General features: G+C 39.6%; 1 protein-coding gene across 1 annotated transcript in view; it reads right to left on the bottom strand.

The window, feature by feature from the left end:
* LOC134636997 (synaptotagmin-like protein 2) overlaps positions 1-13,347 on the bottom strand; it is a 33,748-nt gene extending 20,401 nt beyond the window's left edge. Inside the window, exons 1-15 of the mRNA XM_063487304.1 lie at positions 13,327-13,347; positions 12,527-12,868; positions 12,050-12,204; positions 10,791-10,914; positions 9,451-9,520; positions 9,278-9,362; positions 5,708-5,815; positions 5,190-5,278; positions 4,960-5,040; positions 4,413-4,573; positions 4,090-4,192; positions 2,575-2,736; positions 2,402-2,498; positions 2,208-2,319; positions 636-841 (exon numbers count right to left, since the gene is read on the bottom strand). Coding sequence (XP_063343374.1) covers positions 636-841; positions 2,208-2,319; positions 2,402-2,498; positions 2,575-2,736; positions 4,090-4,192; positions 4,413-4,573; positions 4,960-5,040; positions 5,190-5,278; positions 5,708-5,815; positions 9,278-9,362; positions 9,451-9,520; positions 10,791-10,914; positions 12,050-12,204; positions 12,527-12,756 — 1,783 coding nt within the window. The 5' untranslated portion in view covers positions 12,757-12,868; positions 13,327-13,347. The remainder of the gene's footprint in view (positions 1-635; positions 842-2,207; positions 2,320-2,401; positions 2,499-2,574; positions 2,737-4,089; positions 4,193-4,412; positions 4,574-4,959; positions 5,041-5,189; positions 5,279-5,707; positions 5,816-9,277; positions 9,363-9,450; positions 9,521-10,790; positions 10,915-12,049; positions 12,205-12,526; positions 12,869-13,326) is intronic.
* Positions 13,348-13,988: the final 641 nt, after the last annotated feature.

Here is a 13,988-nt window from a genome sequence, read left to right as displayed (position 1 = left end):
ACAATACTGTTCCCACTAATATTGAATAAAGTATGTAGGTAACTTCCCTTAGGTGGGGATGGGGTAAATTAGGTTACTTTACCCTATCCCCATACACCTCCCCCGGCCTCTCTTTCACATTTTAAAAAACGTTAAAGCCCTTGTGCCAAACAGTTTGCCCACCTCTGGTCTACTGTAGACCACAGTGTAACTTACCTCTGACCCTTTGACAACAGGGCTTCCTTTGCTTTCACCTCCTTATATTGTCTAAGGAGCTTGGAAAGAAAAGCCTCTGGACTTCTTTAAGTGGCTTGAAGACGTTTCACCTCTCATCCGAGAAGCTTCTTCAGTTCTAGGGTCAAAGGGTGGAGAGTCCCAGATTTAAGCTCTATGGGAGTGTCCCCCCACCGAGAGGGACAATGGACCCCCTGATGATCCTCTACCTAATCACACAAGCCAAGGTGTGAAAACGGGTGTGGGTCACAATCAGCCAAGGTTTCGGGTGATCTCATTGTGAGACCTAGCCCCGCCCTGTCATGTCAGGTATTGAGACTGTACTGGGTTGAGAAGTGAAGGCCAGGTTCAGTGTCAGGTGGAAAAGAGTTTGCATAGCTCACATTTGTACCTGATAGTCTGACAATGGAGTAAACTTTCACCTGTTCCCAGGCCAAGCCTCAGACCACCCATGTAGTGATTGTGGAGTTGGTCATGATCCCACACTGTGATCTCAATGCAGACCTCCCTGAGATCCTCTGGTTGGAGGCCATCATACACCATGGTGTGGTTAAACATGGGATTGGCTGTCCTTGTCACTACGCGAGTTCTCTGTCGGCTTCTCTGGCTTGTATCAGGACGTAGAGTACTACAGCAGCAGGAGAGGCAGGAGATAGAAGGAAACAATTCATTGGGAAGGAACGTACTGAAACACTTGTGCAAAGTAATCATAATGAAATCAATAAATAAGACATGGTAAATAATAAATAAGTCACAGTCCTGGGTCTGTGACCCAGTTTTTGAATTTATTATGGACTCATGATTCTTTCATTGGGATTTTAGAGATGATTTAAGTCTGTTGTGAATATAATATTACTACTTTGTGTTTCTAAGTTTATCTTTGCTTCTAGTCCTTGGTTTCTCGTGATGTTACTTCTTTTCTATGTGCAGTCTCCCAGTCGTGTCCCCGGAGTATCGTGTCTCCATGTCTGTTTATCCCAAGTCTCACTGTTCAGTTCATGTGTCTGAGTCTCAGTGTGTGTTACTTCCTGTTTTACTTTGATAGTCTTCAGTCTCGTTTGCATCGTGTTCAGAGTTGCTTCCTGTGTTGCATTAGTCATGATTTAGTTCAGCCCACGTGTCTCCACTTCCCTTAATCATTTTCTTGTGTATGTAGTGTCTGCGTCTCGCTCTGTGTGTTGTTGTGTTCTCCCTTATTGTAGACGATGTCTCGTCTGTTTTCCTTCCATTCAGTTCAGCTTCTATGATGTCCTGTTACTGTTTAGTTGTTCTTTGTCACCTTTGTTACCAGCAGTGAAGCTGTGATTTTGAGTTGACTTCTGTGAGTTCTGCATTCTGGGTTTCACTCTGTTTGGATATTGTGCCAAATATGTGCTGTAGGCAGGTATGGAACTATGAGAATTCTCATTTTCAGATGATGGGTGTACTACAATGGATCAGTGATATTTTCAAATAATTTGCTTTTGTAAAGTCATTAGTCCAAAATTAGATGATGTTCACTTAACGTAAAACAAATAATCAGTTAATTGGTTAATTGTGTAATAATTATACAGGAAGCAGGCGTTCTCACTTTTACAAAGCTCTTTTTGCAATTTTCCAATAACTGTTTACGTCACCTATCACTTTTATAATTAGCTGCTGCTTCGGGACTCCAACTGCAACCAATCACACAACTGTCTCCACTCTGTCTCGATTGAAATGTATTTTTATTAATGTTTTATTGTAGGGTCTACCTTACAATATAAAGCACCTTAAGGCGACTGTTGCTGTTATTTGGCGCTGTGTAACTAAAATTGAACTGAATTGAAATTAAATGGAGAAACTATCTGAAATAAACCAGTTTGATTGAAATAGTTTATTTTGTAATTTCTATTTTATTATGCTAACATAATTAAACAAGAAAATATTAAACTGTTTATTTTGGTTTTGTTATTTCAAGGTTCAGACTTTGGATCTCAGCAAACAGCGTACTGACAGTTTTGTAGGTTTCCTACCATTTCACAAATGGGTCGATAATGAGGCCTCTAACCGGCGGAAGATTCTTGCAGTCTTTCACCCAAATCTGCACCTCAGCGCTTTCCATCATAGATGTTCTCCTGCCTGTGTCTGCAATAAGACCACAATAAGTAATATAAATGATAAACATAAAGGAAAAGAGCTGATCAAAAGGAAGGCGTCATCAGCTCACTGAGGGACGTCTGCGGCAGGAATCTCAGAGCGACTCTCATCTGTGCTCTGCTGTCGATAAGACACGAGGGAGCTGGTGCTGAGGCTTGTGCTGACACCTAAAGGATTAAGCTGAGTAAATGTCTAATAACTGCTACAATATTCACATAATACTTTGAGAAATTAAGCATTTACCCTGGTTTTTAATGCATATTCATTTATCTGTGTGTTGCTGAAGTCCCACTCCAACAAATTCAGGTTCACCTCACCCAGGAATCTGTTCCGTCCTAAGCTGTTGTCGTGCCACACTGAAACGTTCAGACTCTGAGTTTTCAACACCCGCATCATTACTTTAAACTGTAAAACGGGAAAAGACAATGAACAGAAGTAGAGCATTTTCAGAACATATCCTTAGATATAAATGCCATCCTGCAAAATGCTGTTTCTATAATATTGTCAGCATAAAAACTATGTAAGTAGCACTCGACTCATTGATGCCCATCACGATTACCAAAGGTTAGTCCTTTATAATACTTCCTCTGAACAACTAATATTTTGAATATTTTGAAATACCAATGGAGCACTTTGTTCTTACAGTGCAGGATTATTTGCGCTTCCTAGAGTTTCTCAAAGTACAAAGTTCGGCACCTCTCCCTTGAAACCAGTTCCTATTTTCAGGAGATAGACACTCTTTCCACTTTTAACATAAGGCTTCAGATTTCCCTTTTGGTAAAGCTTATGTGTAGTCGGGGCTAGAACAGCCTGAACAGCCCCTTAGTTGTGCTGCTAAACTGTTAGGCCTCCTGAGATGTGATGAGTTCCTTCTCTCCTCTGCTTTTCTCTCTTTCATTGTTATTTATAAGCTTCTAATCTTCTAATCTTTCCCCCTTAGTTTGGGCTTTGCCTCTCTGACCTCTCTCCTGGTGTCTTTATGTAAATATCTATAGATCTATAGCTGCATGGTTCTGATCTGCAGTTACAAGTCCAACCACTCCATTCTGCTCTCAGATGAGACAGCTGTGACAAATTGCTGCCCTTTGTCTGGTCAGTCTGTGGTTTTTCCCTGTTAAAAGTTGCTTGTTGACTGGATGTTATATAAATACAACGTCAGATCTCTGTGCATGAGATTTCTCCAGATTCTTGGAATCTCTGATGATTTTAACTACTGTTGATAATGACATATTCAAAGTTTTTCCACAATTTTACATTCAAGAATATTCTTCTAAAATCATTCCACAATTCGTGGAGTTTTTTGCACATTTTTTAAATCCTGCCTCTCAAAGGTATCCTTTTTATATCCAGTCATGTTACTGACCTATAGTAAGTAAGGAGCTAGTAAACCAAACTAGGTGAAAACTGAATTTAATAAAAACCTGTTTCTTCTCAGTACTGCTCAGTTTTCTAGCTTTTTGTTGCCCCCATCCCAACTTTTTGGACAGATGTAAATGATAATGATGTATAAGAATGAGCTACTTTTTTCATGAAATGGTCATTTTCTGAACAGGGTTTATAAAACTGGTGTGCACTGAGCAGACGTTATATTAATAAAAGGAAACGTACCACAGCCAGTAAAATTAACAGCTGCAATCATGAAACAATCGGACACGTTTTGAATAGAATGAATAAATTCATTTTATTTTTTTCAGTTGAACGGGAGTTCAGGGTTTACATAAACAGAAATGTGTAAAAGATTAAATATGGCACTCTCACCGTGAGGACTTCATTGTAGGTGGGGTTTAATGTCTTCTTTTTTACACTGGTTTTTCTCTTTCCCAGCTTAGTTTTGTCTGGAAGAAGATAACATTTCACATACCTGTGAATGCACAGCAGAATTAAACTCTTGTTCTAAACTTGATTTACTTCATAGAGTGAATATTTGACACTTTATGTCAAGAAAATATATCTTTAGCAAATGTGATTCATATTTCAAACTGCTCGTTAAACTACACATGGGGTTGTTCCAACGTTCAGAAACAATAATCCAACATTTGCTTTTATCCATTTTGCTCAGACTCTTTATAGTCAGCACTTACGGGTCAGAATGATGTTTCTTTCTGTCAGCTGTGGCCAGATCTCTGCAGTGCATCACAAAAATATGAAGCTCTCCAAGCTTCTGGATGTAGTTCACAGCAAACTGGATGCTTCCCTGGACGTTGATGTCAGCAGAGTCTGCAGGATAAATGCTGCTGCTGACCTGTTCAGTCATGACAGAGGAAATAAAAAACGTCTCTGATATTTGGACCTTTTTATTTAAAGTGAAAACTATGACTTTCACATTGTATGTATTGTATGTTTATTCACTCTGTAACAGGTTCCAGTCTATCGCTCCCATCTCCCATAATCCTAACTGGTTTTAAAAGAATAGATGGATTCACAATTCTATTCCAATGAATTTCTCTGACTATAATAGCAACATTGCATCTGCACTGACTGCTTTTTAAACACATTAGTAAACAAACCAAACTACCAGTTTTTGCATTCTAATCTTTAAAAAGTGACATAATCTACACGACAAATTAGCATTCAGTCTTTCAATGTAATCAACACATTGTGTCAACTAAGAAGCAGTATGTGACATACAGATGACATTAGATTATACGTGGAGCTGCTGGTGTTTGTTTCAGATCTCATGTTGGTCTCCAGAGGGCCTCCACTGTCCATCTGTCCAAGCAAAGAGAAACACCAAGTCAAACACAAACACATCAGTGTTAAAGGCAGATGGACACATTTGAGCTTCTTATTCAGACCTCTTCAAGCTGCTAAATGTACAGCTCCATTCAACATGCACGAGTCAACTAAGGCTAATTTACCTTGTTGTACAGAAGGACGGGTTCTGACACACTGCTTTTCATCAGCCTCGAGCTGGAGAGTGTGGAGGCTTTTGGTGGAAGTGAGGAAACTGAAAGGAAGAGATGAATTTTAATATCGTGCAATGCAATGAATACAAAAGTATGCTGATGCTGAAATCACTGCTCAGCCATCTTTTGCATCCTGATAAAAATGTGTATAAAGATAATTTCATGTTTATCTTTATTACCGTCCATACTTAGATCCATTCGTTGGCTTGAATTACACTGGCTTCTCTGGGTACCATGAGAAAGTACTTAAAAAGGTGGCGTCAAGATTTCTTTTGTTGTACCTCTGAAAATCTTTACCATTACCGAGCAGTCACATTTACATTCTTCTGACCTACAGAGAAAGGCTAAGCTGCAGTCTGACACACTGTAGTGTACAGTGGACTGCCACTGGTGGTGACTGCAGTGATATGTACTAATGTTACTAATTCAGTTTTAAAGGGTGCTGTTGCACGTGCAGTGATGGTCGTTACTTGTATGTGAGGTTAGGGTTAGATTTTCCAGACTTTCGGATGAAGACCTGCTCCTTGAGGATAACCGTTTCAGGGCTGGCGTGATGGGACTGGAGCTCTTCCTGTTACCTACCACAAATAAAATAAAAAAAATCAGCTCTAGGAAAACCAACACCGAGTTTTTGATATACAAAGCAACAATCATTTATTTTCTGTCAATCAACATCAACAATAAACAAAACAAATTACTTTTGTTAGATCCAACTATATTACAATCAAAATCAGATTTACATGTAAAAAAAATCACTGTAAAGACAAACAAGTCTGTGTTATAGTCAGTGATGCAGCCTTAACAGTAATGGTCAGAAGTTTCTTGCAAAAACAAAAAGGAAAAACTACTTAAACAAAACTAACACACACACACACACACACACACACACACACACACACACACACACACTCTCTCTACTGCCAAAAGTAAATGAACTGATTCTTATACCGGGCTTTTCTTTTCTCCCAGAGCACTTTATATAACATGCCACATTCACTTTCTTCTTAGCTAAGCTTCAGTGCTTCCTACCTAACCTCATATGCATTCATACTCTGATGGACGCATCAGAGAGCAACTTGGGGTTAGTATCTTGCCCAAGGATACTTGGCATGCAGACTTGAGGAGTCTGGGATCGAACCACCAACCTTCTGATCAGGAGATGACCTGCTTTACCTCCTCAGCTACAGCAAACAAAAGTATTTGGGTGGTCTATCGGGTTGTGGTCAGGAGTCTCTTGCTCGTCTGTGTCTTTGTGGACCTTGCTCTGTGCACTGCTGCACTGTCAGGTTGAAACAGGAAAGTGCCATCCCCAGACTATTCCCACAAAGTTGGGAGCATACAGTTGTCCTACTAAGTGGCCAAGCGCAGCTCCTGTAAAACAACCCGACATCATAATCCCACCTCCATCAAAATTTACACTTGGCACAAGACAGTTCTCCCGGCAACTGCTAAACCCAGACTCATCCATGGGATTGACAGATGGAGAAGTGTGATTTGGCACTCCAGAGAAGTCGCTTCGATGCTCGAGATTCCAGCGGCAGCATGCTTGAAATCAAAGCAGCTGACACTTTGCACTTAGTGACGTCAGGTTTGGATGCAACTGCTCGGCCATGGAAACCCATTCCATGAAGCTTTCTACAGACTTTTCTTGAGCTAATCTGAAGGCCACATGAAGTTTGGAGGTCTGTAGTGACTGAATCTGCAGAAAGTTGGTAACCTGCAGTCTAAGTGGTGCAGTACCAAAGAGAGGAAGATAATGAAAGACTGCTCTAGTCCCAAAAATGGACTCTTCTCACTGTTGAGGTCAGGGAAGCACTTCCGCTCCCTTAAGGCCAACACAGAGAGAAAGAGGAGGAGCTTCTTCCCCCAGACTATTTGGGCCTGAACCAGGTGTAGGACTGGACTCTACATAGTTCTGCACACCATTGCACATGCACTTAATAACAACAACAACTGTACTCTGATCTGGTCTCACTCATATCACATCACTCTATTCAAGTATTTGGGATTTGCTAAGTGAATACTTTTGGCATGTAGTGTATTTATCATTGGGAGAGTCTAAAAACAGCTAAAAACTAAGCAATTATTCTTCAGTTATGGACAGAAATCATTCAAAGAAAGGTTATATAACAATGATTAATTAAGAAAACAAATAGTAAAAACTTGGAAACGAATGTCTTACAAATTAGACTTACTGTAATGTTATGTGCTTTTTGTGATATGTAAAAACAGAAAACCTAATATTGAAATAATATTTGTGTCTCTCAGTCATGATCTTGAAGTCATACCAGTGTAAAAGCTCACTGCCTGAATTTGCCCACAGCAGGCCCCGCTAGCTGAGTCTTGACTGGAGTGTCTGTATTTGTTTTGCACAATCCAAGAACGGACTCTGGAAGGATTCCCACCAGTGAAACTGTCACTTTGGTGTCCTACAAAATCTCTAAGTGGACTCTGTGGTCTGTGTAGATCATCACTCTGTGCAGTAGATAGTTTGCTTTGGTAAAAAGAGGGAACAGGAGCCTTCACCTGTGGCCTAACATAGTGCTGATGTCTAAGGTTTTAAAGAGAGAGCCTTCCTGCATGGATCCCTTAGCACTGGAGGATTCCTGTTGAATTACCTTTTGGTGGCAGGTCTGAGATGGACTCTTGTTGATTCCTTCATCTTCTTCAGATTTGCTAGGACTGAGCGGCGTTTCTTGATACTTGGATTCAACTTTGATTTCGAGCTGGTAACATATTGACTGCACAGCTGCAGTACTACAGGATCTCCTCAGCTGTCATCTGTCTGGACTCTGACTGAGAAACCTTGTCTGTCACCACCATGGTTTTGTATGAAGATGTTACCGTCTCTCCATTTGATTTTTCTCTGTGATCAAATGATTGATGATATCAAGTGAGACTGAAAGGAAACTTCTTTATCATTGAGGCTTCCTTCACTCCAGCTGCCCTGGATTCTGAATATTTTCTCCCACAGACATGCTTATACTGTCTGATCTCAGTGGGTCTGTCCTCTTGAAGAGTGGAACTTAATTGCCTTGGAAGAGGAACTTGTACATCCCGTTCCTGCTTTTGGGATTTTAAAGGGTCAAAAGATATGTTTTCCTGTGGTCTAGAACTCTGTACCTCTGAGCCTGTTGAAGAGTCATCTGTCTCCTCATAGATGAGGACTGGATTAGCTCTGTATATGTGTTTGTCTTCATCTTTTCATAAATCAGCAAAGATGCTGCATTCAGTCTTTTGTAACGAGTATTTTCCTGGGACCCGTCAGCAGTATCCTGCTCTGACATTTCTATTGCAAGCACAGGATTGTTCTTTATGTTGTTTACATCACAGCTGCACTAAGATCCATGTTGCATTTCTATTTCTCTCTTAGTTACTGCACACCTCTGCCTATCAGCCATATTTGGTTATAGCGCTCACATGTAATTCTGCCCCGTTTAGTACATCTGACCCCAGATGACCTATTGTGCCGTGTCATTGTTATCTTTGGTTGTTTATTTCTGTGAAACTTTTCCAGACCCAAAGTCATGCAGTACAGATTAGAGCTCTGGAATGTACATCTCTGTAATTCCCGAGCTACTCTGGCAGCCTCTGGTATTTGGATTTCCTTTCCTTTTAACGACCCCTGAGAAAATCTCTGCTCCCAGCTCACTGCTCATTTTACAGCAAGTGATTCAGAGGATTCAAGAGCCCAGCTCAACTTTGTTTCCACAAGTAAAAGTTCCAAAAGTAAAAACTAAGAAAGAATTTGTTATTATTTGGGGGGATTTCTGAGTCACAATAAGGTAAAGTTGTAAGAAATAAACAGCCAGTGTGAGCATTAACCTGCCATCCAGCCACTGCTCATGTCAGATACGCTGTTTATGGCAGACGCAGGATTTTTAAACATGAGCAACACAAGTTTCCCAGCTGGTCTCCTTAAAGAGCAATAAATTTGTCTGTATGTATTGTTTGTTGATGGGCTTGTTCATAAAATAATCCACTTCAAGTCACGATATATATTATAATAACCAAAATATAAGCTTTACATAATAACTCACATTCCTTTGTTTGGGTTTGATTCACTGCTTCATCCAATACCCGACTCTCCTTTTCAGGCTCGCTGTTGAACGGGTTTTTTATCTGCTACAAGAAAAAGGTTACAATACAACACATGCAGTCACTGTAACATGAAACTACAGTCACATCTTTAAATTACAGGGCAGAAACCCACCTTCATGCGAGACTGTGAATTTGATTTCAGAGTTTCTTGTTGGGTTTCATTGAGGTTCTGATTTTGATAACTGTAAATAAAGAACACGTGATGTGTTGATGAAGCAAAAGTCAAGATAAACAGATTCACACTTTTAAACTTTTATTTGGAAAGTGGCAGAGTAACCTCACTACACTGCTTTCCTTATAACACACATGCATTGGAAAACAGTAAGTAAAATGATCTAAATTACCTAAACAATGCATGTTCTCTTACTCATAGAAACGGCTGTGAAGGCCGAGTAAATCCTCTGATATGATGGGACAAACAGAAATTCAGTTACATACAGTGAATTCAGATTTTTTTCCACACTGTGTTATGTTTCAAAATGTAACTTTTTACAAATATTTCTTTAATATTCATACAAAACTCTAAACTGAACAAACAAACCTGGGTTTTGAAGTGTTTTCTAAAAACAGCAGCCTTTTGTGAATTTACTGGCAGAAGAAAGTGTGAATGTTGATGTTTTCAGTTCAGCCTTGATTTCAATCAAACAAAAACCATCATTTTACACATACACAGCAGTAAATTTAGTCAGGCACATGTGGACTCCATCAAACTGCAAAAGCAGTCTCATGGACCAAGAAGCATGCACCAGAGCTTAACTGTACCTATCATAACTAATACGTTCAAATCATGTCGTTTTTATTTTAATACATTTATTAAACACACCAAAACCTTATTTGCTTTTCAGCAGCCAATGACTCTCACAGACCTAATGCAGAAAATTTGTAAGAGTCTGAAATCTTATCTCACTAATGGCAGCAAAGAATTTGTGGGACTTGTCCCCAGAATAGTGGAAAACATGAACATGTAAGACTTCGTAAGAAGATTAGTGAGCGGTACAGAGCGAGTTACTAAGTATCACTTAGTGCACAAGTCCCCTAACGAGCACTTAAGAGCAAATAATCCTGTCTACGAGTGGAGCATGTGATGGAGCTCAAAGAACCTGGATTATGGGAGGAAACCTTGAAATACCCAGGCGACCACGGAGAACATGCAAACTTCACAGAAAGGTCCTGGCGCAATGGTGGCGATGGCAACAATGCTAACCACCGCGCAGATTTAAAATCCCTTTAAATTATTATTTAAATTAAGTAGATCAGCCAGATATATTATGCTTACTGCCACACTCCCATGTTTTCAACTAAGGAAATGTGTGTTAATTGTAAGAGAGAAGCGTGCACTGCTAAGGCAGTTCAAACTGTGTGTATGAAAACTTCAGGTGTCAAAATATTGATAAAGAACAGATTTGTGTGAAATCACGGCTCGCTTGGCTTGTTTATATTTCTTATACTCACTGATTATTGCTGAGCTCCATGTGAGGCTCCTGAAGGACACCACAGCGTACAGCTGGTAAGGACACTTCTTTGTTTTGGGTGCTGACAAAGCTGCACCTCTCAGCCGATATCTGGGAGAGCTCCACTGCAGCACATCACACACAACTGCTGTTAAGAAGTTAACTATTTACATTACGGGGAAACCATGTGACGGTTGTATGTGGCTTATAAAAAATACTAAAAGTGAACTAAAGCTAACCAATTTGTGATGAAGAAGAGAAAAAACTGGAATTGGGCAACGGGAACAATGATACACACAAACATGAAATGAATGTTTTAGTTTTTCGTCTTTTATTACAGAAATATTGTTTGATACAAAATTTTTTAAGAAGAACAAATGTTCAGCCAGCTGACACAGCTCTTCAGAGGGACTAAACTTCCTCACAGCCTAAAGCGCTCGTGCTGATTTCTTTTTGCATATTGGTCAGACTTCGGTGTTTCAGATCATCAAACAAATTTTCATATTTGATAACTGAGTAAAATACAAAATGCTGTTTTCAAATGATAATTATTTTTAATTAAAGGAAAATGTTATCCAAACCATGAATGAACTGTAAACAACCATATTTTGGGAATGCTGAGTTTAACTGCAGTAGCCACACCCAGGCCTGATTACTGTCTATCTGTTAAATCAATAAATCTCTTAAACAGAAACTTTCTGACGAAGTAAACTAGGCTAAAAGATCCCTAAAAAAGCATGTCATGCCATGATCTAAAGAAACTTAAGAATGATTAAGAAACAAGATGAATGACATCGATCAGTCTGGAAATGGTTACAAAGGTATTTGGGAGTCCAGGGAACGCCACAGAGATCATACACAGCTGTGAAAACTTGAAACAGTGAACCTTCCCAGAATTGGCCGACCTACCAAAATTACTCCAAGACCCATTAGTGTCTCAGTGACAATATCACAGACGAACGCAAAACAACAGCAAAAGGCCTCACTTGCCTTATTAAGGTTGGTGTATGTGATTCAAAAATATGAAAGACACAATGGTCGGTTGGTTTGGGTTTCATGAGTTCTAAGACAAAAACACCACTAATAAATACTTCTGGATGGATCTGTAGATGCAGCCTAACTCTGTGTTGAATGGTCAGAAAATAAAACTACTTGTTGTTACAATTATTTTGAATCTTTGGAAAAGATTTCAGGTTTTGCTTTGAGAGATCTTGCATTTTAATGTATCACACATCTTTTGGAAGGATGTAGCAGACTTACGTATAGTCTTCAGTTTATGTGCGCGCCTCATGGAGGCCCTGATGATGTCAGAGCCATGGATGCGATCCTGATGGCGAAGCTGCTTAGTCTCATAGAACCATTCTCCAGTCAAGTATCTCAGCTGGCTTTTGTTCATCACGGACTTCTGCAGGTTTCTGAGTGAAACCACATCAGTGAAAATTATAACGGGTTAATAAGTTAATAAACTTACCACTTTACTACATTTTTATAGTACAGGATATATATATATAGATATAGGTGTGTGTGTGTGTGTGTATATATATATATATATATATATATATATATATATACACATATATACACATATGTGATAATAAGAGATTGAAGGAGTTTCATTTTTATCTGCACCTGAAATTGTCCAATTAAATGTTTTCTATAGCATAATCTATATCTTTACTTTTACGCGCCTGTGACTGAACAGACTTTAAAGACTGAATAATAGAACGACTGACTCACTGGACACGTTGGTCCTCAAGCTTCTTTAGCTCAGCATCTCTTTTCAGCACAGTCAGGATGGTTTCCTGTTCCTCTTTGGTCAAGAAACTCAGGTCAATCATGGTGACAGTCGCCCCTTGTGTGATGCTTTGAGGTTGTGTATAGTCATGTAGCTCTCCTTGAAGCTCACAAATGCCTTTACTGATCCTTGAAGTCAAACCAAGTGGTAACAACAGCTGTGTTTCATCCATGTTGTAGAACAGCTAAATACTAAGGCAGAAATTCAGACGTTACTTTTTTCATCTGGAGCTTGTTGGACACATTTTTCTTTAGCTGGGTTCGTTTCTGCATCAGTGCTTGAATCTGAAAGAATCGAAAGAGGGAGGGGGATTCTTTTACCTGATTCAGAAAAGTCTGCTTCTCTATTAGCATTCAAAAGTAGTAAGCAGTAGAGCGGTATTAACTGACTGAATGACTGATAGAGAGATCGGTCCAGCAGCTTCAGCAGCTTTGGTGTTAGCTTTACTTAAGCTTCACATAAAAAGCAGACGGCCTATAATATTATGCACATATGCATCATTTCAACAGTTTTTATATGAGCAGAAAGTTTAAAATCTAACTTTGTTACATAGAAAAGTAGCTTTAATGTTCTTTTAATATGGTTTCATACATAATTCCACATTCACATACTACGGGAGTCATAACATCAGTCTTAACTTTTGACTGGACATAAAATGGATGCATTAAAATGATATCTCAACCATTTAGAGTTATAGTTTCTGCTATTTCCTGAGTATGAAGTTAGGAAGAAATCAACTCACCTCTTGCTGTAGAGCCCTGAGTGAAAGCTAAGCTACAAGCCCTGGGCTGATGTAGAAAGGTGGAGCTTCAGAGGACAGCTGAAGGAGGCGGCAGACAGATGATGGAGGTTCTGTCTACACCATGTTTTACTCTGCAGAATATCACTTTTAGTCTCAGGAAGACCGTCTTACTGAAGAACAACCTTGCATCAACATGTAGCGTGTAGAGTTTGTTACTGTCACACTGTGAGCTCTTACAGTGCAAATTCACCTCATACAGACTTATTCAGTCAATAAATAAACCTTTGAGTTCAGAGGGGTGATTTGTTTTCTTGATACTGAAGTCACCACAACAACCTCAAAAGCATGACCATTTTATTGTGTCACGAAGGACAGCAGGTGGACCGAAGTGCAGATTCAAACCTGGAAAACAGCGATAAGGATTCTCAAGCTTTATTGATAAACACAAGGATAAACAAAGGCACGACGAAGGAATGACTAGTGTAGTATCAGAGGGAGAGAGCGATTAGGAAAAGAGCAGAGGAGAACTGAATACTGAATTCAGTGATACTGAATGGGTTTGCGTCTTACTTGGCAGGTGGAGTGTGTGAGGCTCGGTGGGGAGAGGGAATGGCTGGGTGGGCGTCCTGGAAGGTGGGTGTGTGGAGAGAGTCTGACCTGTT

This window comes from Pelmatolapia mariae, linkage group LG10_11 (assembly GCF_036321145.2).
Source record: "Pelmatolapia mariae isolate MD_Pm_ZW linkage group LG10_11, Pm_UMD_F_2, whole genome shotgun sequence".
In the NCBI taxonomy this organism is placed as follows: Eukaryota; Metazoa; Chordata; class Actinopteri; order Cichliformes; family Cichlidae; genus Pelmatolapia; species Pelmatolapia mariae.
The sequence above is the reverse complement of the archived record's forward strand: the minus strand, read 5'-3'. Positions and strand labels throughout refer to the sequence as shown.